This window comes from Serinus canaria, chromosome 5 (assembly GCF_022539315.1).
Source record: "Serinus canaria isolate serCan28SL12 chromosome 5, serCan2020, whole genome shotgun sequence".
Classification (NCBI taxonomy): Eukaryota; Metazoa; Chordata; class Aves; order Passeriformes; family Fringillidae; genus Serinus; species Serinus canaria.
This window is the reverse complement of record NC_066319.1, coordinates 11,367,435-11,393,602: the sequence shown is the minus strand read 5'-3', so window position 1 is coordinate 11,393,602 and position 26,168 is coordinate 11,367,435. Positions and strand designations below refer to the sequence as shown.

The window sequence follows — 26,168 nt, the reverse complement described above, 5'->3', positions numbered from 1 at the left end:
GAAGCAGCTTGCAAACTTTCACTCTTTGCTCAGGTGTGATGCCTTGCTACCCATCCCACCCTTCAGGATTTACAGTGACACACAACTTTTGTTCAAGTGAACTCTAAATCTGCTCTTGGTTGTGTTCCACCGATACATTGTGAAATTTAGCAAAAAAAAAAAAAAAAAAAAGAAATTTTTGAGCTTCTACATATATAGCATTGTTAGCATCTTGTAGTACTGCTGGTAATCACAACTACAGGTAATAAGCAAAAATAAAATCAGAAATTAATGACGTTATTTTATAGGCACTTCTAGAACCATGTAATTCACTCCATAGTTAATTTGCTGAATTCCAATATCTACTTTATAGAAAAACAACTGCCTTGGGCTGTATAAAAATGCTGCCTTTGAGAGCTATGAAATCCCACACTGCTTCACCAAGCATGAATTGGATTCCAGAAGAATTATGCCTTGCAAACAGAGCACCCAGCAAGCACTGAGAACCAGCTCTCACAGAGCCCCTGTGTTAGCATTACTATCACTTGTTCTTTCCTGATTTAATGAAAACTATGTGCTTCAAAAGAAACAGCTAATCAGATAATCACATTATCTCACAGGCTTTGGAGCAGCCAAGCTCCCAGAAAAATCATTGAATAAGACAACAGGATTACAGCTTTAATGGCTATACATTGTATTTGTCACAAAGCATGGCCAACATTCACACTGAGGCTGCAAGATTATTACATGGTTACCTGTGCTCTATAAAACAGAGATGCCACATTGAACAGATTATGAAACAGTACTGCAGTATGAGGTATTATTAGGATGTTATTTTTATTATTGTTTATCATTACCTATGACCAAGACATTAGTACTTCAGTGTAAACATTGCAAAACATACACGTGATTTAACAGATGGGATATTGACAGATTTAAACATAAACATTTTGGATCTGTTGTCTATCCACAAGATCTAGAAATAAGGCATATGGTCAGCAGAATAGGAGAGTTTCAATAAACAGCCCGAGCGCTTGGCTTTCCTCCCACACACCTTAACTCTGCCAGTCATGCTGCTGGATCCCTCCAATCTCATATCTTGAGGAGGTCATACCTGAGGAAGGCTGTTAGCTGGCTGAAACATCATTCTTTTAGTTTTTTCACTGTCCTGTGTACAAAGGAAACAAACAATGAATAGCTAAAGGGCTTAATCTTTTTACAAACCTTGACAGAGCTTTCTGCTAGGAAGATAACTGTGCAGCCTGAGAGGCTTCATTTGCTCTTGCTAACACATTTATACACATCTGACACTTTATTCCACTCAAGGGACCGTGACATAACATGTAGAACTGATCACATATCCGTGATAGAAGCTTGACAGTTTTCCCAGAAAGCCCTGCCAAAACTTCCCATCAGTAGCTGTAAAATGACTTAGCAGGGAGGCCACTTGGCAACCAAGTGCTTTTGCTTTTGCAATCTTACAGCGTGGCGCCGTTTCCTTTTGGGCTGCACACACTCCTGCCCGTACGAGGGCCACTGGAAATCCTGGGGTGGCACTGGGCTGTTCTGGCTCTCCACGTCTTCAGAATCAGAGTCATCCTGCTGCATTGAAGGGAAATGCCTGTCTGGATAGATCTCTCTCAGTTTGTCCTCAAAGAACTCATCCAGGCATCGTCCAGCCTCAGCAACCTCAGAATCCGGCTGTGAGGAAATGAATAACCATTCAGTGCTACCACACACAGAAACCATCTAGGATCAAACCCAAATAACTCCTCCACCCCAACATCTCTCCTTGGCTCTGTCTTCTACATCTCCACCAGCCTCTGCACACTTTCTACAGCCCATTAGTCCCCCTGCATTTCCAGTGTAAGTAAAAATACTGCTGTTAAGGAACACACTTGTGCACCTCTAAGAAGTAGAGATATGCAGTGAACTAGAAAGAACAGCAGTCCTCACTGCTTAGGAATTTCTGTGCATTTTATTTTCCCTAGGTAGTTTGCTGGCTGTGACTGGCTTCTCACAGCAAACACAGCAACATTCCATAGAGTTGTCTCTGAAGATGTCCCTCTTTAGCTTTTAGATCCATATGTATCTCAAGTTCTCACATACATATATAATTTCATATAAACTTCGTTCCTGTCATTAAAAAAACCCTGAAACAATTTCTAAAGAATAAAACTGATTAATACTTCTGCTTATTGCAATCCTACGTCTGACTTCCATGGAATCAGTAGTTGCACCAGTGTGACAGCCACTGAAAGAGCCAGCCCCTGGTTTATCTCCCCCCACCCATGCATTTTAGAAACATACATAATTGAACTTTGCACAGTTCCAAAACATGAGACGCACGTCAGTCACAAGTTCCTCAGGTGCACAGTAGTGGGACTTGTCCTTTTTTTGCAGCTTCCTTCGTATGGTGGACAAATCCATTGGCCTTTTGATGATCTGATAATAATGCCGAGCCTGCAATAAGAATAAAAGGCAGGTATGTGACATTTTTCATTAAAACATTTCCTCTCCAGTGACTTCTATGCAATTTTGGACAGAAGTCATTGCAGAGAAGTCCTTGCATCAGGGTAGAGAGCTCTAATCTTTTAGTGCCTACACTTGCACATCTTCTTCCTGGGTGCTTTTTGATTTGATTAAAATATACTTGTTTTCAAGATTCATCCTAAAAATAGCACACTTCAGTGACTACTCTGCTGCTTGCACTTGGTAAAGTTTATCCCCAGATAACCATAACTCAAATTTAACCATGATCAATAATATATGTAACATTGATAACTAGCTGACATTTTCCCCAAGCAATTACAAAAAGAATGTGCTGTGGTACTTTCAGCTGATAATCTGGAAAGCAGTCTGTCAAGAGTGACTCAAAATAGTATACTGTGCACTCTTTTAAAAGTTCAATAAAAGCTTTTTTTCAATGGGCATCAGCTACCAGGATATCCCACTTCTTAAATCTTTCAGGATCCAAACCTACTTCTTAGGTAATTTGTTCCATAAGTTCATTACAAGCTTTATTAGGTAGAATGGGTTTTATATCATTATTTGAACTACTTCTTCACATAAAAGCTTTATTTTCCCCCTCTTCAACTTTTAGCAGATGGTGCTCTACTGTTACAACATTGTAAGTCTCCATCTTCCTTAAAGCAGACAGTTAATATTGCAAATGTGGAGTAGATGGATGAAGCAGATATCTCTACACCTTCCCTACACAGTCACATTTACCTTCTGTGTGCACAGCACAAGAAAAGAGGGAGTTCAGGGTTGCTTCTAGAGCAGACCACTCTCATGGAGTTCAGGGTTGCTTCTAGAGCAGACCTCTCTCATGGCTGTACAATATTCTCCATGTACGTGGCAAGTCAACTCCGTTAATCACAGAAACCCCTCATTCACCTTTGCCATTCTACCAGCTTCTTAAATTGGCACTCAGACATGGCCTGAGGACCAGCCAAACATTTCACTGCCTCTGGCCTGACACCTTCAAGGCACCTGGAAGAGGCAACCACCCACTCTTCCCTAGGAAGCAATACTGTTGAGAAAAAACCCTCATGAACATCTTTCAAGAAGACAAAGGAGAAGCTTGTGAGGCTCGCTGGATTCTCTCTGATCCCTGCACATGCAGTACTTACCAGGGGGCTGACAGGTTCGTGGAATGGGAGGCTCATACTACTGCAGAACAGGGAGAGCACCAGCTTTTCACACTTCTGTGGAAGCCAAAATTGTAATAAATTTTAATTCAAATTTTATTCTTGCCCTTAGTTAATCAATCATACTTAAAAAAAAAAAAAAGAGAATTCTCAAATTAATTTCGGATGCAAAATGGCACACTTCACTCTAGTCAGGGGGATGTTTTGCCTCATAGCATTGCTATACCTTGGAAAATAAGGATGGTCAAGAAATGCAAGAAAAGAAATATTTTCCTGGAAATTCTTGGGAATTAATCACTATCATTATTTACTTTGTGTGTTCCAGATCTCTTCCTTGGGTCTCAACCGGGAGAAAAGAGCAACAATGTGGAAAGAGTTAAATGGCCAATGTTTCCCACTGCTCACATGGGTTTGCATGAATGGATATAAGTTGGCAGTATTGCATTAATCATCACTAACTTGTAAAACACTTATACCAGTGTTTGGCTCATTTATTAGAGAAAAAAATGCATCACATAAACATTATAACCCCACATTTTCCCACAAACCATGGAATTTTTAATCAACTCAGTTTTCTAAAAACGACTTCACTATTTGAGACCCAAATCCCAATAATCTTTGCCCAGTTTACCAATCCAGTAGAAATAGGCTGCATCATCTTCTGCACTCAGTTGTGTGGACTCCTCCTCCCTGTCCAGTTATCATCAATCTACACATGACATCTATATTGAATTTGTGCTCTCCAAATACTATGGACTTTAGGAAAAGGCCATTATTTAATGAAAGATTTGGTAGAGAAAACTAGTAATAGGTATGTCAAGAGATAAGCTTTCCTCTAGACTTAATTAAGAACCTCAGTATCTTCAAGGGAACTAATGGGACATATGAAGAAGACTGTTTGATGATTTCAATCCAACTTAAAAGTGTCCAAAAAGTGTCTTTATCACAAAAATGTCATTGCACTGGCCCAAGTAGATGTCTGAGAAGGTGCTAAGTTTTAAAGGAAAAAGATTCCGTGTCACAAACCAGGCAAATTCGTGGAAGCTCTGCTCCTGAGTGTAACTACCTTGTTCAAAGAAAAGAATTCCACATCTGGCTGCTTCATCTTTCTATAACATTTTTAAATTGAACAGCAATGTCTAGAAAGAAGATAATTATATAACCAAACAATAACGATGGTTTTGTTGTATTTACTACTGTGTGCAACATTTGAGTAGCAGCCAAGTGAAAACCATCATCTCTCTCATGAAAAAGCAAAGCCTCACACTGAGATCATACGGCCTGCTCTCAATGGTGGAATATATAATTATTCCCACCTTCTGGTCACAGTCACCAAGGCCATACTGTGCATTGTAGCTGTGGCTGTAGCGTGTGTTCTCACAGTCATACTCCACCTCTGGCTTCGCGGGGTTCCGGCAAAGCGAGCACACCCATTCTCCTCTGCAAAATGAGAAACCAAAAAACTCCTGGGGAATTTCCTCCACAACCTTGTCAAACAGCAAATCTCAGACATCACTGTTTGGAAAGCCTTGTCCTTAACTAGCATTATGATAGCAGGCCATCTGTACTAGATATTCTTCATTGGATCTGAATCCACTTAAAAGTATAATAATTCCAGATTCTATTCACGGCTCTTTTCCTGACACAAAGGAAAAGAACACAACAAAATTGTCTTGGAAATAATTTAACAGTAGTGTATGCAGCTGCACTAAGTTCTGCTTTGAAAAAAAAACACCAAAGAAAAACAGGCAGCAACTGGTTCATAAGACAAACCCAGACCCTTTTGATAACTGAGATATTTATATCAATTGATACAATAATTGACATGTTTAGTTAAGAAAACAACATTATCAGAAAAGGTGTGATGATAACACAGGTCCCCAAACCAAACAGACATAATCCTGCAAGGGCATTTGTGTCCATGCTAGTAGATGCATTTTCAGAAACTTCTTGAAGAATTTTGTGAAGGCAGTGATGCACCTTCTACAACATCAGGGTCTGAATAGCTACAGATGAAGATATATTCAAGAATTATGAATACGGAACTTTAGTTAAGGGAATTAATTTACTTCATCGGAGTTTAACTTTGCCTTTAAAGTTTATTCTAACAGGAAAATTTGGTTTTCACACTGCTTTGAAACTAGAATGTACTAAGAACTCCACTACTAGAGAAAAGAGGGAAAAACCAAGAGCTGAAAATTCCTGTTTTTTTAAGAGAAAGGAAAAACCAGAATCCCAAAATTAATACCTTACAACATAATTTTGTCAGCTGAGACAATGACTTGAGCTTGGCTCAAATGAAGTAGACTTTGGTTCTGCTTAATAATGCTTTATAATAAATTTAGACTTGCATACCACAGTAATGCACATTATTCAGTCTCACTTTTAAGTTTGATATGTGGACATGTGTCTATTTCTGGTTCATTGCATACAACCTATCTGTGACAAGCTGCAAGAGAATGCATCTTAGGGAAAGCAATGACTGAAATATTTCCACAAAAGCCCTGATAATCCTCCATTTCCCATAAAATTTGCTAACAAACTGAATAAAAACTCACTGATTGCCTTTCCCTTGTGCTAGTATCTGTTCTGCCAAGAGCTGATGTCTACACTCAGATACTACATGAGAGTTAGGTTTTTATTTTTCTTCAGTGAGTCACATGAATGTTTTTTAAGCTCAGGTCTGCCACCTCCTTTGCTGTACAGGCCAGTTAACTGCAGAAAGGGCACAGTGACAGGAAACAATTATTTTTCATAATTCATCTAGTTCTTTGCATGTAAGACAAAAAAAAGTATCAAAAAAGGCAAGTGAGAAATGCAGCCCTTGCATAAGCCTGAAACATCAATCCCTGAGGATAATCTTCTGCCCCCAGGCAGTGAGCAGGAACAGCAGAGTAGTGAAATGTCATCCATACTCACACTGGAAAGCTGAGCAGGGCTGGAACATGGCACGAGAGATGGAAGACCTTGGGGCAGTGATCACAGCACAACAGTTCTCCTCCATTAAGACACACAGCACAGAAATCCTCATTTTCAATTGGACTGACTTCCTGAGTAACTGGAGATTTTTTCATGCAGGAGATGCCATTGCTGAGCTTCTGATCAACGGATGAAGACTGTGTCTGTCCTGCAGCCTGGGAGATGAGAAACCTCCCATCCTCTGAGTTCTCCTCTTTGGACTTCTGTTCTTCAGCTGGACTACCTTTATTTATCTTGAAGGAAGAAAAATCTGGGATCACACAATCATCATTTTCACACATCAGCATAAAGCATCACTGGTTATCTGCAGATAATCAAGTACTTCTTGTACTTGGAAGACACAACTACCAACAATTTTCCATCAAGTGCTTCCAAGTGCTTCTCTGCAGTGAACTCTACTGGGGTTCAGGAGGTCCACACTCTTTGCATTTGCCACTGGCTGGCCAGCCCAGGTCACCTTGGTCGGCTCATTTCCTCCACACAGCACAGTGCAGTAGCACTGTTAGAGAGCTGTGCAGATTCTACACCACAGGTGATAGAAACAGGATATTCTACAATCTCACTTGAAAATTTTATGGTAAACAGCTCAAGCCCCCCGCAATACCCCCAAAAAACCCCAAACATAAAAATCTTTTTCCCACTAGAAATTCATGTTGCCTTCTGTGGAAAGAAGTTCACACCCAAGACTCCATTGCAGCAACAAAATACAAAGCTTTTAAAAATCTATTACACTGTGATTTCTGGGATCAGTTCCTACCACTCAAATACATGTTCAGGCCATTTTTAAGCTACTTATCCTGCATTTGTAACCAGAAAGGTGAGCCAAGTTGTTCCTTAGTATATGAAAACACTACAAACTTGCAGAAATGGAAGCTGCAGGGAGCTCCACAGCAAGCTCAAAGCTGTATTATCTTTACCACAATCCATCACAGAAGCACCTGAGGGTCAAACAAATCAGCCAACTTTTTTCCTGTACAATATTCCAGAAACTGTGCCTGCAAACCAAAGGGATAAAGGGCAGAAGGCAGGTAAATCCTGAAGACAATCCCCCTCACCTTTATAGACATGCTTGAGGACCGTGTGCCACACTCAATGACCAGGAGGAAGTTGCCCTCCTGCCCATTGTCCTGGGGCTGGAGCTTGAACACCGGCAGCTCCCCCACCTCCGAGGCAGAGATCCTCAGGCGTTCCAGTCGCACGTAGGGGATCCTCTGCTCCTTTGGGGCAGCTCTGGAGTCAAAAGGACACATGATTAAATTCATCCACATTCCACAATATTCTCCTCTATCCTCAGTTTCATGCACCATTGTTTGTGCTCCTCTTCCTTTGTAACTCTGTGACTCTGGTGGCCAAACTGAAAATCTTGATTTTTTTTCACAAACCAATTCTTTAAGAAATGTGAATGCAATCACTTTAATTTAATCATATGTGTAAATACATTATTGACTCCTGTGCTAAAGCTTTGCCCTGCTCTCTGTATTCTTAATTACCACAATTAAAGTTATATTTCATCGTTTTCAGTGTGGCTGGTTTCAACAGGAGCACAGCACATCATCAGCTTTACCATATTATCACAGCAGTAGCTGAAAATCAAATTTTATAAAATTTTTGAGGCAATGTTAATCCTGTTCCCATTATATCTTTTAGTTTTCATTGGGGCTTAACACTTTCTAACTGTTCAAGTGAGATAAGTTTGCAAGTGTTTATTTATTCTGGAAAATTACACAGAAATACATGAATTCACCACTTCTTTTCTATTGCTGTTTTCGAGGTGGAGAGCACTTTACAACTTTCAGAACTAATACCTATAAGGGATCTAGAAATCTTTTTAAGTTCCCCATCATCATTAACTATGACAAATTTTCCAAATACATGCATAAAAGTTCACAGCCAGTGCTTTTGTATAAAAAAAAAAAAAGGCTCTGCTACCTGACATTCTGATTGCTTTTCATATCCATTTCAAAATGTTCCTTTTCACAGTTATTGGAATCTGGAACAGAAGATAAGAAAATGAATAAAATATTTATAATATCACAGGCAGATTAGGGTAGAAAGTACTTCAATATTCATGTACTTCTGACTGGTGTTTAATATGATATCATAAGTGAAATATGGAATAATTTAATCTATATGTATAGAAAATGTGCATGCTATTTTCTGTTCTGGTGCAGAGCCTTTGTCTTTCTTTTCTACTTTTAACCACAGCTTTTGTTCTAAATAGAAGGAGCATATATGAAATATTTTGTGGAAATGGTTTCTTTCCCTGGGAATTATATTTGTACATAGCCATATCACACACATCCATATACATGGAAACAACATAAGTAATCCTCTTTGCCATACAGCCCTCACTTGAGAAAAACAGACCCAAAGAGGTCTGAACTCCCAGGGCTCAGGAAATCTTTGTGGTCTCCAGTTCCATGCTAGGAAGCTTCTGGATAATTCCAGTTACTTTAAAACATGAAGCAAATTGTGTTTCCCACCTGCCACCATGGGACAAAAGTTACACCAGAATTCCTTTTTCCCTCCAGTGTCTTGAACATACAAACACATGAATTCAAAACTATCTGCTATTTATTTAGCTGTATCAGCATATGGCTGTAGTTTTGACTGACATTAAACAAAAGTAATAACACAGTTCTGGGGAGATGGGGCAGGATAGAGACAAATGTCTCAGTGGACATCCCCAGAAATACAAATCCACTGAAAAATTTCATAATCTCACCTTTTGTTAGGAATTAATCTGACACAGTCAATACAAACAAGAAACAAACACAATATCATAGTTAATTTAAGATAAGAGAGGGCCAGGAAAAGATGATTTTTAAAAGAAAATCTAGCTCAGGTCAACAGTACCTGCCACAAGGAACAGTAAAATGAAGACTAACAAGGAAAGATGTATTTCACATCAACCTCAGGCATTTTCACTTGTGATTGTTGCTCAGGTGAAGGGTGGGTAGCCCTGTCATGGACAGAATTACTAAAGGAGACTGCACAGTGAGCTGAAGGAGCAGCTCTCATTGTCAAAGCAGAGCATGTTCCAGTGGTGCTGGCTTCCTACATTAACCAACATTTCCATCAGCAACTGGGCCCATCAAACAACAGTGCCTGTAAAATTCGTGGGAAACACCAAACTAGAGGGGTTGCACTGTGGAGAATGTTTCCAGTTAAAAGAAAACCTTAGTGCAGAGGAAAAAACCTCCTAAATCAGTAGGACTGAATTGAGATAACTGCCCTATGCTCATGAAGGGTCAGATGAACGTAATCCCAAAGGAAAACAACTGGCTAGGAAAATGTTCTTGCAAGGAATTAAGGGTTAAAGTGAGCTGTTCTCTACACAGTCAACCATCTAATGCTGCTGCTGCAGAAGGGAGGAATGCCAGCCTGCAGGGAATCACCAGCAGCAAGGAATGTAAAACACAAGGAGCTGATAGCCTGATTCTGCATGGCATCCCAGAGGCCTCAGCTGAGTCCTGCATTTGGCTGTGGGCAGCACTCCTTAATTGCAGAGAACCCAAAATAGCACAGAGGAATGAGGTGGTTTTGAAAAAAATCAAACGCCTGACCCATGAGGAGAGGCTGAAGCCATCAGATTTGTTTAGTCTAGGAAAGAGAAGAGGAGGGAAGGGTGTTTATGCAAGTTATAAGAAAAGTGGATGTAAGAGGGAAAATGATCACACTCTGTACAATTTTTACCACATCCTGTGTGCCTAGGATAAGAATTATTTTGTTTTAAATTAGGCTGAAATGTTTGGGTTTGCTATTAGAAAAGGATGAGTCACTGGAGACATTTATGAGAAGGAATGAGGCTTGGCAGCACAGCATTGCTGAAGCCAGCAAGTCCTACCCAGAGCCACCAGCAGAGTTAGCATTTACTTTGCAGCAGAGTTCATGTTTTATGGTGCACTGGTGACTGTACCTTCTCAGGTCTCCCCTCTCTGCATGCCCCTAAACACTGACAGGTGAGGAATGGCTCCTGATCCTTCCTCATGAAAAAGCACTGAATTCAACACTCTCCCAGCCTCTTGCACATTTTACACCCAGCAAATTTGTAGCATCCACTACGGACAGTGACATTCTGAATGCTGGGGCTCCCTCTGTGTGTGGTGTCACACAAGCCACCCCAGATACCACATTGCTGCTCCTCCCCAAGACACTTCAGCCTGCCTGAGGCACAGCTTTTTAGGGGTGCTCCTGATTCTTACAATTCACACAAATGATTCTGACATAATTGCCATGGTTTGACATGGGATATCAAAGAGAAGACAAATACATTTCCTTGGCTCACTGGGCTAGGCCTCCTTTGTACTAATTAGAATTCTCTGAATAAAAATACAGCACAGAGAGAGAAATATTAATTCATCTTTTATAGAGAAATGTGGCCAAATATTGGCATAAGTCATGGGATAACAGCTTGATCCTGCAATCCCTTGCTTGCATGAATAGTCCCATTGACTTTCAGAGTTTGCAGGAATGAGGCTTTAGAGTGTAGCACAACGATGTTGGCAATTTGCCCATGAAAAGAGTTAAGTAAAGTCTAATTCTCCATTAGGGCTGAGGAAATAGGCCTTGGCTGAAGGGAATGTTCCACAGTAGACAGAGCCAAGCAAAGGCACATGCTGTGCAATGTGTTAACAAAAATTTGGTATGCTACTGATGTGAAGGACTTAGCAGAAGGCACATTACATTTTGGAAGTAATGTGGGTTTTTTTAATTGAATTTGGACTCTTCAAACCAGCTCTTCAGCAGTCATAACTGCAGGTCTCATTAACAGGAGTGCTTCTAAGAGAACTAATACTCCAGGTACTTCACACAGTCACACTCGTTTCTGGTTCACAGATGAGGGATGTTACAAATTCAAAGCATATAATTTCCATGTTTTTCCTCCACAAATGAGATCAAACACACTTTTCCATTGGATTAAGTACTCTGATAGCATTTGAAGCTCGCTGGAAAAGCACATTTACATGTAAGTATATTAATAAGCATACTGCTTTACCATGCTTGCAATGCACAGTGCTAAGAAAGAAAAAAAAAAACCCCAAAACCTAAAGGAAATAATTAAAAGCCTGGTACCTTCTTTGCTTCTAGGTTGTCTCATTCTGGCATTCACAGGCAGGAAAGAAGTGTTGCTGAGCAGTTCAGAAGGAGAAATGCAATGCTGAGACTTTTTGATTGAAAGATTAATAGGTTCTTCCATCACTTTTTGCATAGAAAGAGTTAATTCATTAACCACCTCTTGCCCAGCAGTAGCCAAGCTGTTTTCTAGAAGACAATCCACAGCACTGAAGTCTTCATTTTCTAGCTGCAGGGGGAGGGGGAGAAAGAAATGCAGAATTCAATTATGAGTTTCCCTTCCTTTCATGTTAAGAATATAATTTGTAATCAGTCTTCAAATACCAGATAAGGAAAACTTTAATTGACACAGTAGTTTGACTGCTTGACCAACAATAACGTGCTGTAAATGGAAGTGGATTCCCTCTGAGCAGAGGAGTTTGAGCCATCCCTACCTTGCATTTAGTGCCTCCCTGGAGTGCATCACCAGGTGCAAGGGCAGCAGGAGCCCCAGGGCCGGGGTCACTGGGAGCCCTGCCCAGAGCCAGGCTGTAGCTGGGCAGGGGCTCTGGTGCAGTGTCACACTCACAGAGGGCATTTGGGGATGGGCCAGGTGTCACAGCAGCTGCACCTTTCACCTCTGGGTCGGCAGAGCTGGGTAACCTTGTGGGAGATAATTCCATTTCTGCACTGTTTGGAAAGCCCACAAAGCTTAGGGATGCTGAACGCTGGGGAAAGCAAAAATAAGAAAAAATCCAATATATTAATAAGCTTTCCAGCAGCAAAATGCTACTGTTCTTTCTATAATAGATGAGATGCTCAGTTTCAGCTTGACATAATCAAACAGTTGTGTCACAAGGGCTGTAAGAATCTATTGTAATCCTATGCTGTTTCCAAAAGCTTTAGATTCTCCACCATTAAAACTGAAAAAGGAGACAACTGGGTTACTCTTCTGGTGCTTACAAAAAAATGTCTTCCTTAGATCAGTTCAAGGGGTTCTGATTTTTAACTCCTACAATGATTGGGGAATCTGTGTAGAACACTGTACCAAATTAATCCTTTACATAAACCCTGTTATTTTCCATTAAATTTTCCCAGAAGAAATAAGATTCAAATCAGAAATTTTGCCATTTTCTTAAAAGAACATCCAATCATTCAGAAAGAAGATTCAGAAGAAATAAGATGTAACTCTGACTTAAGTACATGAAATTATTTTTTCCTGTTAATGATGCTGAAAACTTTATGATAGTTAGGGAGTTGGTTCTATTAAAACCTAAAGCATTTCCCCTTTAAACAACATAGATTAAATGCAGCAATAACCTACATGTACTAATGAGAAAACATGTCCAGTTTCCAAAGAAAGGAAATATTTACCAAAGCATCAATACGCATTTTTTACTGTCTCATGATTTGTCACTGCCAAACCCACAGAGACACTGCTACACAAATCAAAGCAAACCCACTCACCTAGGTGACTTCCCTAAGCTGCCTCACACCCTGGAATGTGGGATTCTGTTGAAAACAAGACTCTTGTAGCATCCATGTGAAGCAAAGAGAAGGAATTTTGGAAATGTACAGATGTGTGTCACTTGAATACACAACTTTCCCTTGATTTCATCATAGTTCATTGGTGTTTCACCCTTTCCATTTGACTGACTATATCCTCTGACTGCAACAGAGTAGGTAGCACTCATTTCAATAAAAAGCAAGACAATAGAAATGTGTCCATTGCATCTGAATTAGAGTTTAAATTCATTGTTGTACTTATTTCTCCACTAGAGGCCTGTGACTCAGAAAAGAATCTGAGATAAGATCCACTTCCTAAATTTAATTAGTATTTTTCTCAACATATACTCCATTTGGGATTTTGATACTATTGTCCATCTTAACCCCACAGGGGCAAAGACTGCAGCCTAGCCTGAGCTGTCAGATGTGTCTGTGTAAATCCTACCTCCTGCCAGGCTTGAATTCCTCTGCTTGCAATGCACAGCACTCTGTGCCAAAAAAGCACTGCCCACAGACACTAATTCCCACCTAACCATGGATGCCATTTAATTTCCTCTTTGTCAATTTGCAATAGATGCTACCATGGGAGCTTTGCCTGAAGAGTGACCACTTAATCTGAGGAGACAAAACACATCTGCATTTGAGACAGAAAGAGGTCAGCTCTCATGCAGAGCCAGGGGAGGTTAGTGCCATCCCAGCACACAGAGCTGCAGTGAGCCTGCTCTAAGCAGTCCCTCCATGTAGAAGGCACCCCAAGGAACACTGGGTTCCTGCAGCCAGGGAATTGGTCATTCTCCCCCTCTTGAGTCCAATGGACACCCCTGAATCCAAGCTGTCTGAGCTGTAACAACTTTCTGGAAGCAGCTGGAATTGGTCACACATGTGCTTCCCACCTTACATTTGAGCTGGAAACTAGACCACAGCCAATAAGGAAATGCACCAGAGGCCCAAACTTGCCATACAGTCTGTCTGATAGAGCATTCCTAAGAATGCTGAGGTTTCAAACCAAAGTTATCTCCATAGGTCAGCAAGGAATCCACTTTTCAAGGCCATACATCCTCAAGTCCACAAAGATAAAAAATGTTTGCCACCCCAATTTGCTTGTTCCTGCAGGTTCCTGCAATTGCAGAGACAAATGGGACCTACCAAGTACATGTTTGCCTTTTCATTCCATCACTCTTTTTATCCCAAGACTTTTTCAGATGACAGAATTAACATGTGAATTGCTCCCATACCACTCACAAAAAACTAAAACAAACAAGCAGAAATCATGCTCCACCTGAAGATAGACTGTAATCAGCCCTTGCCTTTGCCCATTGTTTCAAAGCCCACTGTGAGTGTTAATTAAGCCCTTGTGAGGTAGCTAAATATTTATTTAGTCAGGTTCTCCATAGGATGGAGCATGCACAAATCCCTGACTCCATAGGAAGTACCCTACAGCTCTGCTCCATTCGGAATGGCCATGCTGAGGCAAACATGTGGCAGGCACACCACCCAAATTTGCTCCCAAGTTAACTGGAGACCTTCTGGCCATTCAGCTCCTCCAATCACTACCCACACCTTCCTTGACTCGTTTACAAGCTCGTGCCATCATCTCATGTGGTGTGACCCGACCCTCTGTGTGCAGCTCAGATGAAATGTTCCCCTTCCTAAGGAAATTTAGGTTTATTCCTGGCTCCAATGAGACAAGTTTATTTACTGGGAGTAGTCACTGGGATGACTCCTATTAAAGGAAAAAAAATAAAAATATGGAGGCACACACATGAACTTTTCAGGAAGGTGAAATTCAGTTGCATGGTGCGGCTATGTCCGTTTTACTCTTCTAGTGAGCATCAGTTTCTTCAGAGATCTTTTTAGATTATATAAGCCAATGTAAAACCTTACTCTTGTTAAAAAGAATAATGAGGCCATCAAACTACCATCTGTCTTTCCCTTGGGGCAAAAGTTAATTTTGTGGTTATTTTAATGATGAAGCAACATTATGATCTTTCAGTGCAAAATATTAAAACTCACAGTTAAGAACAGACATTCCATCCTGATCCATGGAGCTGCTGTCAAGTGTGAAGTGAACAATGCACTGGGAACAAGGCTCATTAATAGACTATTAATTCACTCCCTAAAATAATCATTTTTTTTGCCATTAGCAAAAATTTCTCTTTTCCCTTGGCAGTTCAGCTAGATTTTGCAAATGGGACGCCTTTAAAGGATTTATCTGTTTTATAAAAGCTCTATTGCTTTTACATCGCAACATTTGAACAACAACAACAAGCATTAGTTATGCTCTTGGGCTGAGGGTGGCTTCAGCTGTTGGTTAATTTTGAACTTTTTGACATTTTAATGTACAGTCTGGCACATTGAACTACATCTGTGTCACTATAAATGGAATTCTCATTGTCTCATAATTAATTTTGGTCTGATGATCCTTATAATATAATGGCAGCAGCATCACCACCCCAAAACACCTCCTACCACAATTTTCTTAGCTATGGTAGTGAAAAGTAAGAAAAAAGAACATGCAAAGTGCCTGCAGAGAACACAAAATAAACATATGGTTCAGTTCAAATATTTCTTTGATCACTGTCGCATTCCAAAAAGGTCCAGGGTAAACATGCAGCACCAATACAGAAGAATTCTGAGAAGCAAATACTTACCTTGAAACAGTGGGATTAGGATTTGTTAGGATTGTTTTGGCAAAGCCTCAGGGCTGTTGACATTAAGTGTCACTGATAAAGGAAGCTAAAACTGGGAAGCGCCAATTCTCTTTGCTATGGGAGAAACACCACGCTGCAAATGGATGCAGAGTAATGAACGGCTGCTATTAAGTGGAACAATCCCCCTGGCAGCTCATTATGCTGGAAGGTTAAACAAATGTACTACTCCAATCCAGTTGCTTAACACAGCAGCACTGATAGCACAGGCTGCACATGCTTCCCACTCCCAGTTTCAGAAGAGAATCCGAAGGATTTCCTTCCCGCTTTCACGAGGAAAAAAGAATCCAAATCTTCCTTAGCAATTTGTCTGAATAAACTGGAGCAGGCTTAAAGTGGAAGGAGGAAGAGATTGCATGGAGCAAGCAGCATCATGTTTTATTTATCTCCCTTTTTTCAGGTCAAAGGAAAAGGGTTTTGTAAAATTAACATTCTGGGAAATGTACCTAATTGCATCAAGCATGAAGGCATTTGTGCCGTGAGCAGTTCAATTCTGTACAGTAAAAAACATACTCTGTTACTTGAGAAATTTATAGCACCCCAAACTCCAGGCTATTATTTCCTTCATCATTAATTCCTCTAAAATTAATAGTTATTAAGGGGGAAAAAATAGCAGCAAGAAATCCATTTTGGTCCCAAGTTCAGATTTGAAGTTCTAGGGTTGGATATTAAATTATTATTACTTTCAGTCACTAAGTAATCACAACATGCTCTGTGCAATGCTACCATCAAATAAAATCTATACTCTGTTCTCCAGCACCCTTCACACAAATTTCATGAGGTTTTCAAGAAAAAAAACAGAAAAGTTCCACCATGAACAATCACCACATTAGTCTTTCATGAAATGCTACCAGAGCACATACTTAGAATAAAAGAGAAGCCTTTCAGAGTGCTCTGAAGATGCACCCTGGATAGCACGGAATATTCCCTAGGATTTCCCCATTTCAGGTACTTTATGGTGCTTGAGACAGAGCTCTTGAACTAAAAAGATGGGACTTGTTGTGAATCAAAAAGAATACAACAAATATAATGCACTACACGCCATTTCCACATGTTTACACTTTCTTTACTAATCTTGGTCACCCTGCCTCAAAATTATTTATCAAAATCACAAAGTATGGGGAAAATGGTCAAACACACAAAGGACCAAAGAACAGAATATCTTTCATGCAACTCCAGAGAGACAAGCAGTCCCTTTTAATCTTCAAAAATAAGCTTTCAAGAAAAAATTCAATGTATACCTACAAAATACAGATATTATGAATGGGGTGAATACAGAGTGATTATTCACCGTTTTTCCTAACACAAAAACTAGAAGGTATCAGGCAAGAGACTTAAGGTAAGCAAACAGAGGAACTTCTCATGTGATGCAAAACTCATCTGGTGTAGAATGCTGAGGAGTATTCTGCACTAGGATTAAAATGGAATCAAAGTTGTGAATTAGACAAATTCACAGGCAAGGGGTCTATAAAGAGCTCTCATCCACAATTGTCTGGGTACAACCTCCAAGTCAGAAAATCCTTGAAGTTCTGGCTTTCAGGATCTGGGATAGTGGACCATCAGTGTATATTTGGTATATTTGTCTGTTTCTGATGCCCTTCCCTAAGGATCTGCTGTGGACTATATTTATATAGGATCAGGTGCAGCTGTTCAGTGATAACCCACTAAGGTAGTGCACAACATATTCAGAGATTCACTTTAAGCAGAAGATGAACTAACAGAGGTAAGGGTCTTGCTCCTAAGTACAGAAGGGTGCACTTTTTGGAGTGTGAGGAGGAGAGATGTCCAGCTGGCCCAGCATCAACACCAGTGGCTGTTGCAGTGGTGCCTGAGGCTCAAATTACAAATTTGTGCTCTAGATGTACAGTAATCATGACATTTCTTCAAATGCTAGATGCAGCCTATAGACCTCCTGCTCATCACAGCCAGAAATGACAATTAGGTACATGCAAACAAAACAGATTGCATTCCTGTTATTACTCCTGAAAATACAATTAGGCCCAAAATAACTTATTATTCTTACCTTTATTCCAGAATAGGTGACCTCTCTAGTCCTGTGCACAAATTAATAACTTGATATAATACTGTGTAAAAACATCAAAATCATATTGTTGCAGGAGGTTGGTAACCCTTTCTACAAAACTTTTATAACTAATTGAGTACTCATTCCTTCACACTGCAAATTAGCAATTCCACAGCTTGTGTAAAATCTGTTTGCTAGAGTCTGGCACAACTTCCTGGAAATGCAGTGCAGGTAACACAAAAGTTATTCAGAAATTTGTTCTCTGTCTTGCTGGCACTCTTACAGGAGAGGCTGGGTATTTGACAGGCATGGAGACAGAACAACTCACAATCCAAACCAGAGATCCTGGCTGTGTGAGTGAAGTATTCTGACAGAGAAATATAAAGAGAAAACTATATCCATTTTCCATATCTACAGAAAGCTTTCATTCCTAGTGTGGCATTCTTAAAAAGGTGCTGATCAAGCCCAGAATTATGCAAAGTGCAGCACTTAACTTATATCAAACAATCAATGGGCTAAGCATAGAAACATTTATTCCACACAAAAAAAATTGAATTCACAGAAAAAGAATAGTTAGAGGAATATACAGGAAGACAGAAAGACCGACAAAATATCACCACGAATGTTCCAAAATGAGCAAAAACTAACCCAAACTATTTAAAACATGAACTATTAAGAGCATCTTCTCTGTACTGCTTTACAAATAAATATAATTCTGTATGCAGACAATTCATCTAGTTATCAGTCAATAATATCAAATTCATACCATAAACACATTTCAAAATTAATGCACAGAGGTTTAATAATTACATAACCATCAAGCCTTGCCCCACTCCAAGATAAAGAAAACCACTGAGCTAAAGAAAGCTTTTATTTCTGACCTTTTTCGACAGATCTTTGCAACCATATCACTAAACAGTTAATTCAGGTGCACACTGCTTTCTCTTTAATGAAAGAATCTCAGCAGACAGGGAATCAGGGAATTCTGTACTCCACTAGGAATACTAGCTGAAGGCTAGTCAGAGTTCAGCAGAAATGCAACACAAGGCCAAGAAGTCCAACAGCAATTTTGCCCCAAAAGACAGAACAGTTCTTCCTTGGGCAGCAGGTTTATCTAGCCATTTTCTCCACCATATTTGTCAGGTATTTCAGACTTGCCCTCCTTGACTTTCTCCATGTCTTCCAAGACAATCTTGAGAGAGATGAAATGTTCTGAACATTGCCCATGTGAGAGCACATGGAGAAACATCTATGCAGAAATTTTTGTCTGGAGGTGAGTGTGCAAACATTTAATCAGGTGAGAACCAGATGAGAACGAACAGACACATTCCCTTGTTCTTAAAGAGGAAGCAATTTCCCATTTAAACTCAGATTTAATCCAATTGTAAAGCAAAAGCATTCAGACATCTTTAAGGAGCATTCATGAAAAAGATATTTTAAGGGTTTACTTGCTGTGCTTTTTCCTTTCATCATTTCTAATCTGCCCATGCCAAAGCTGTCAGTATCTTCACACACCCAGGTGTCTTCATCCCAAACAGCTCATTAGAAGAGAGAAATACAAGCACAGATGGGGTTCTGTAGCTGTTGAACACTGTCCCTTCTTGAAGGGGTACCAGGCACCTCAAAAAAACAGACACCCCTGTGCTTTCTGCACAAGAGCACAAGCTTCCCAGCTCCACTAGAAAAAGATGCTTTTTTCTTTTCCCCAGATGTATCCTCCTTTTGCCACCTTCTCAGCTTCTACAGCAACAAATCAGCCTTTTCTCCTTTATTACTCCTGCTTTTCCCATCAGAATATACTAGCCTCTCTCTCCTGCACATCTGCCTCCATTTTCTTTCCTCTTTCTGATGTTTCTTGCTTGAGCTGTTGGGAATAACCTTCCATTACAGGTCCATAAAACAGATTTCTTGGTGGCTTTTAAATCTGATTCGCGCTCTGTTTCCAGGCCCACATCTCTGCAACTCCCAAAGGGATCTCCAACAAGTCTCTGGATGGGTATTGCATCATGAATACGTTGCATCAACAAAGTCACATACAAAAGAAGGAAAAATAATCTGCTTTTTGAGGATAGAAAGGAAAGACAAGTACTTCCACATTATTCCACAGACAAATTCCAAGGAAAAAATACTATGAAAGTCTTCTACATGGTACACAAAATGAGTCATGCACTGAAGTACCAAACTAATTTGAAAAATCAGAATATGATGTGTTGCTTGGGGTGTTTTAAACAAGCTGTACAGAGAAGTAAAAGGCAGATTGTCTGTTTCAAAAGCACAGGTGATATCCAGAGCCAGCAAGGGTCTAGCGATAACTATTGGCCTTCCTGGTTGTGTTCATGCTGCTTCTTCAATGGTCAGAGCGTCACAGTAGGTGGGAAGATCAAAGCCTGGCTCTATTGTGTAATAAAATATTCTAGATATGCAGAAATTGTCATTTTTCTGCTTATACATGAACAATGAGAAGAAGTATAGCAGAGTTTCAGGCACCCTGCCTCCAGCAGTAATTAATGGTGCTGTTTCTGGAACAACTCTTTTGAAGACTGCTTCTCAGGCCTGATTTCATCAGCACCTCTGACTCCTGCTTTATTTTTTTTTTTCAAATTAACTGTTTCTAAGCAAGTCCTAGTAATTAAATCCCTAGACATATAAGCTAAGCAGAATTTAAGCAGTGAAGAAATAGGGCATCTATTTATTTGCCAGTTCTTGTCTAGCAACCATGCTTGCCAGACCTGAACACCATCAGCCTCTAGAAGAGCTGCTCATGCTGGCACCTTAACTGGGACATACCCACAAGGTTAGGCTGTGAGTGTTTTCCAAAACTTACCAGCCATTTGGCTGACTTTTACTGCATTTTAATTTTTTCCACCCAATTGCAAACTCCAATGCCACATTCAACATTATCAAATCATATTTTGCCTTTAAATTTATTTTTTTAAGCTCTTTATACCTTTCTCACTGGATGGAAAGTTGATTGCTGCAGTGTGCTCTCAGGGGAGTGGCTCCTGCCACTGGCTTCTTCATCTAATGATAGTGACAGGGAGGGACTGTCACTTCTGTCAAGAGGAATGACAGGCTTCTGGGCATCAGCTTCTGTGGAGCTCTCACAGACCTACAAATCACAAATAAGGATTTGTCTTTTCAACATCTCAGGAAGAAAAACAGTAACAAATGTGCATCAACTCACAGCACAGACATAATGAAAAGCCCAAAAAGTCTCTAAAACAGAGATGTTCAAGGCAACCTTAAGCGGAGACATAAATGGAGAAAGTTTTCTCTCAAACATTAATGAATTATTTTAAAAAAACCAGCTAAATAAACCTGATGAAATTTACTGCTACAGCAAAGGGCTGCAGTCTGCCCTTGCAGGTAATCTACTTTGAGAACTACTCAAGGTGGCAGCTCCACAGAATTAACACAATGGCAAGTCTGAGCCACGTTTCCACCATTTTAAATTAATTTCCAAGCCACTTTATTCTGCAGCTGATCTGCCTTGTAGTTTGGATGCTCACCACCAAGGACTGTCCCTCTTTCAAAAGCAAGCTCCTCCCTAACAGAGGAAAAGGGAAGAGATTTGCCCTGCTGGCAAAACTGTAGCACAACAGCATGCATGGATAATGATGATAATCTTAAATGACATGCAGAAAAAGAATGGGCAATAACTCTCAGACCAAGAAATTGTCTTCACTCTCTTCAACAATAATGCAGAATCTGATGCTTTTGAAGGACTCAGGGCTTAATGTTTCCAGTAAAAAAGGGAGTTGAAAAGCAGAAAGCAGAGTGCAACTACTGCAGTCCTCCAGTCACCTATTTACAAAGGAGGAGCGATGGCTCTTTTATTCTCCCACATTACTGCTCACCTTGCCTATTGAGAGATTCAGATCTTTGGTTTCCAGGTGGCTATGCAGAAAAATTTTGAAAAAAAAAAAACAAAAAACAAAAAAAAACCAAACAAACTTGACAGAAAATTTTGGCCCAATCTGCATGAGGCATGAAGCCTCTCTGCTGCATGCACAGACAAGACAGACTAAAAAGTTCAGAGAGACACACGAAATCTCAAAGGTGTGTCCAATTTCTGAGCTTACACTGACTAAATGCAGTAGGACATTACTTTGAGAGAACATACTTGTGCTTCATCTTGGACTTGTTGCTGTGCTGGGGCTGGCTGCCTCACTATGTAGTTGATCTGACCAACTATAGTCTGCTGAACGTGCTGAGGGGGCTTGGCTTGGTTCAGCTGCAAGCTGGGCTGTCCCTGGGCCTGCAGGAGAAGCTCCAGATCCTTCTTCATCTCCTCCAGCTCCAGCTGGTGGTGCATGATGTCCAGGCTCTGCTGGATGACCTGCTTGTGGGCGCTCTCATCGTGCCCTGGCTGGGGGGACACCAGGGGCTGCTGCTGCTGCGGGGGTGGCTGCAGCACGTGGTTGGATTTTATCTTCTGGACATGGCCCAGCTGTACACCCACAGCTGATGTCTGCAGAGAAGCCTGTGGGTGGCTCGTGGGAACCTGCTGAGCCTCGTGGGACACACCAGCACAGCCCTGGTGCAGCTGCTGGGGTGGGAAGAGCTTTGCCACCCTCCCAGACACATTCTCCAGCTCCGAGCGCGGCTGCTGCTCCAGCCCTGCCTGCGGGACCTTCACGGGCTGGGGGGCAGCCCGTGGCTCCCTGTCCTGGGGCTGCAGGCTGTACTGCAGAGGGAAGTGCTGCTGATGAAGGGCAGGAGGCTGGTGGAAGCTCTTGTGGGGGCTCATGTCTTGGTAAGAAGGCTGGGCTTTGTTTGGGTGAGGAATGCTGAGGCAGTGGGAGCAGCACACAGGGGCAGAGCACTGGAGCGCAGGTGGGAACTGGTGAGGCTGGCTGCTCTCCAGTTGGGAGGCTGGGGAGTGGTGCCCATGGTACAGAGAGGGTTGTAACCCTTGAATATTTCCACAGAGCAGCACATCTGGGTGAGTAATGTGTCCACCTTCCATTGTGAAACCCCCTGAAAAAAAACCAGCACATTTACTCCCCTCCTGTGGTTTTCACAAATGTATACAGTAAAAATTGTAGACAAGGAAATGGCCATTGTACACATTTCAAATGGAAAAGATATTCAAATCGTCTATCCAAAGAGTCTGCCAACATCCATTCAAGATAAATTTTCTAATATTTATCTAGTATTTCAATTCACACCCAACTCCCACTGATGCCTGTTGAACTCACAGTTGAATTACCCAGCAAACACTTTGAAACTATGACCTTATTTTGTCTTAACTGATGGATATATGGCTTATACTTCCAGTTTTTACAGAAGCATGAGCTTATCTTCTCATCCATAAGCAGAGGTACAAAAACAGCTTCCAGGGGGCAAGTGACAAAAATAAAAGAGATTATGTTATGTAGGTGAGACTTCTAAAAGCTGGAAATAGAAGTGACCTATGAAATGATCTTGTCCATCAAGAGATTACTCCCTGCTTTTAAAATACTTTTGATAGTGTTTTACCCCTTTTAGGTTTTAATACCTTAAAATGGGAAGAGAACTGGTCTCTTAGATCAGTGATTAGCCCACTGAGCTGAATTTACAGTAAAAACCCGTTGCAGCTAGGAAAATCTGTGGCTGCTGAGAAACAAAGTCACAGTATGGACATCTGCTATATAGGTAACACTGTAATTTTTGTACAGACAGTGTCTTAAAGCCACCTTTGTGCCTATCAATTGCAAATGTCTCAACAGTGCTTAGCTCATTTGGCCACTAAGAGAATGAAAGCACCAGACAGCTCATAGGTCTTTTGGTGGGTAGATATAAATGGAGAGAAAAACAGGAGAGTTCAACCACACTCACTTTTCTTCAGAACATAGCAAGAGTTTCAGAACTGGGTGTTAAAACAAAAAAGGAGAGCCCTTTAGAGGAGGCACTGTATTTTCTGCATCTGTCTAGCTTAGCTTTGGGCATTTGCCTATTATAATTTTCTTACCCAAATTGGAGAGCTGCTTAGTCCAGTAGGAGGGATCCCAAGCAAACCTGATCTTCAGAGGAGGGCCTGTGTCTGTGTTACAGTTTGTCTCCAGCAAGCGCTGGATCTGAAACACAATCTGGGGACACATTAAAGGACAATGATTTTATTCACAGTCTCAAGGTGGTGAAAAATGTTTCATTTGATCAACATCAGAACCTTAAAACAGTTCTCACAATTACTGCACAACAAGCATTGCTCTTACCAGTTCCTTACTGAAGAGAAATGGGATGGTTTTCTTACTACACACAGCCCAGCTGATGAAGTTCTGGACGTGTTCTACCTGTCTGCCTAAAATCACAACACCTTGCAGTTGCTGCTCCAGCCTCTGCTTCCTCTCATTGGTGATTTTCTGTTAAAAACATCAATCAGTAGCAAAGGGCTGTCATTCTTCAGACATACATAACAGATACAATCACTGGCACTGTATTATGCAGTATTTGCAGCAATATTGTTCTTCACAGTCTCTTTAAACCACCCATCACAGAAAGGAAGCAAATCCAACTCAGAAGATGAGTCTGAATTCAGGAAGAGCAATGACTTCCCCAGGATCAAACAATCTGCATCATTCTGGCCCTGGTTTAATAGAACAACACAACCCCCAAGAAAGCTGGACAGCTTGGATCAATTTTGCATGTGGGCACTTTCTCAACTGGAAATTCCGATCAGAAATTTTTCTCCTCAGCACATTTCAAAATAAAATTTCATGTACTTCAACTGGACATCCAAAAACTGAAGAGTCAAAACTCACAAATTCTGTTACAGAAACTAGACCAAAGAATCATTTCTGAAACAGTGGATTAATTGTGCTGCTAGTGGGCTCCTATAAATTAAAATCAGAATCTGGTTTGTTTTCTAAGTTCTCAAAAGGTGCACACATATTCTCTGTAAATGCATTAGAAACTGTGGTTCACTCATGACAAAGAAACATTTTACCACTTTGCCCTTTGTCAACCATTGATTCCACAACAAAGTCTGCAGAAAAAAACCCAAATATTTGAAAATATAAGGAACGGGACAATAGCTCCCGCAGTCTATATTCTTTCCTCTGGCACTGGGATTAAATTTAATTTAGCTTGATTTCCCAAGGTATCAAATGCAACTAGCCTTACTTACTTCCAGTTGTTCAAGGAGGATATTTGTTCGTTTATCGATTTCATTCATCAGAACCATCTTGGCCATTTTTATTTGGTTTTCCACCTTTTTGTACAGATGTTTTACTTCAAGCAACCTATGGGTAAGAGGTAGGCATCCCTGATGTGTCATTTATTCACTGCTCAGCAGTTATTTGCTACAAGACCTGGTCTGTCTACTGACAGAACTGCAGTGAGAGTTGTACCATCATTTCCCATCAGTTCTCCCCCACTTCCCTGAATCCTGACCACCCCTCTCCGGATATGACAGGCTAATGTTGATGGATTCTCTCAAACATCGTGCCAAAACCAGTCTTGAGTTCTTTTTCAACAAATACATCCAAAACTTCCAGTTTATACTAGATTATAACCAGTATAAATAGATCTATACTCTTGGTTTTATTGATGGTTTTATTAATGCAGAAGAGAGATCCAACAGCTACTAAATGCATAATCAGTAGCTGAAATCCAATTCAAATAATTAAATATTTTCATTTTATATTTATCTTGACTGAAATTGCGCCTTGTTTTGAGGTTTCTTGAAGAAATAAGGTATCTTAAAAATTCTTTATTTGTAATAAAGGTAATTTGCAATATTGCCAAATTGTAGCTTAGAAACAGATTATACAAAGAAATCTCAACTCTGAAGTCAGCTGTCACGTGCCTTACAAAGAGCATGGAATCGTGTATTACAATGCCATGACTTGTCAGCACCACTTAAACATGAATTTGATATTTTTAATCTTCCTATTATTTTCTACCCTCCAAGAAAAAAAAAGTAGAAGCTGCATTTAATTCCGTTAACCTACACTTAGTGAAAATATTATTTTTACAGATCACCTACTTCCATCAAAAAAAAAAAAAAACCAGCTTAGCAATTACCTGTCTTCAATCTGTTTAACTGAAACCTGAATCCCATTTTTTTTCTCCTCCACCTTAGTTATGACATTCTCCAGGATAATTCTCTGATTGTGCAGCGCTTCATCAAGATGCCTGAACCTGTGAAAGAAGGGGAAATGGTCACACCGTGGTTTTCCATCTCCGTGAGCGAAGAGGTGAGAGCAGAGAGGGCAGTGAGATAGATGTGTGTTAAATCACCTCTGAGACAGCTGAGCTGAGTTTGCTGTGGCTTTTAAATTC

The 26,168-nt window shown here is 40.5% G+C and overlaps 1 protein-coding gene across 1 annotated transcript in view; it reads right to left on the bottom strand.

Annotated features, from left to right (window-relative positions):
- Positions 1-775: 775 nt before the first annotated feature.
- Positions 776-26,168, bottom strand: part of TRIM66 (tripartite motif containing 66) — a 45,130-nt gene continuing 19,737 nt past the window's right edge. Inside the window, exons 5-20 of the mRNA XM_050975381.1 lie at positions 25,911-26,027; positions 25,012-25,126; positions 24,101-24,247; positions 23,857-23,974; positions 22,027-22,883; positions 20,851-21,012; positions 12,122-12,394; positions 11,688-11,916; positions 8,541-8,601; positions 7,667-7,841; positions 6,552-6,844; positions 4,949-5,072; positions 3,615-3,689; positions 2,290-2,442; positions 1,462-1,680; positions 776-1,147 (exon numbers count right to left, since the gene is read on the bottom strand). Of these exons, the coding sequence (XP_050831338.1) occupies positions 1,088-1,147; positions 1,462-1,680; positions 2,290-2,442; positions 3,615-3,689; positions 4,949-5,072; positions 6,552-6,844; positions 7,667-7,841; positions 8,541-8,601; positions 11,688-11,916; positions 12,122-12,394; positions 20,851-21,012; positions 22,027-22,883; positions 23,857-23,974; positions 24,101-24,247; positions 25,012-25,126; positions 25,911-26,027 (3,178 nt within the window). The 3' untranslated portion in view covers positions 776-1,087. The remainder of the gene's footprint in view (positions 1,148-1,461; positions 1,681-2,289; positions 2,443-3,614; positions 3,690-4,948; positions 5,073-6,551; positions 6,845-7,666; positions 7,842-8,540; positions 8,602-11,687; positions 11,917-12,121; positions 12,395-20,850; positions 21,013-22,026; positions 22,884-23,856; positions 23,975-24,100; positions 24,248-25,011; positions 25,127-25,910; positions 26,028-26,168) is intronic.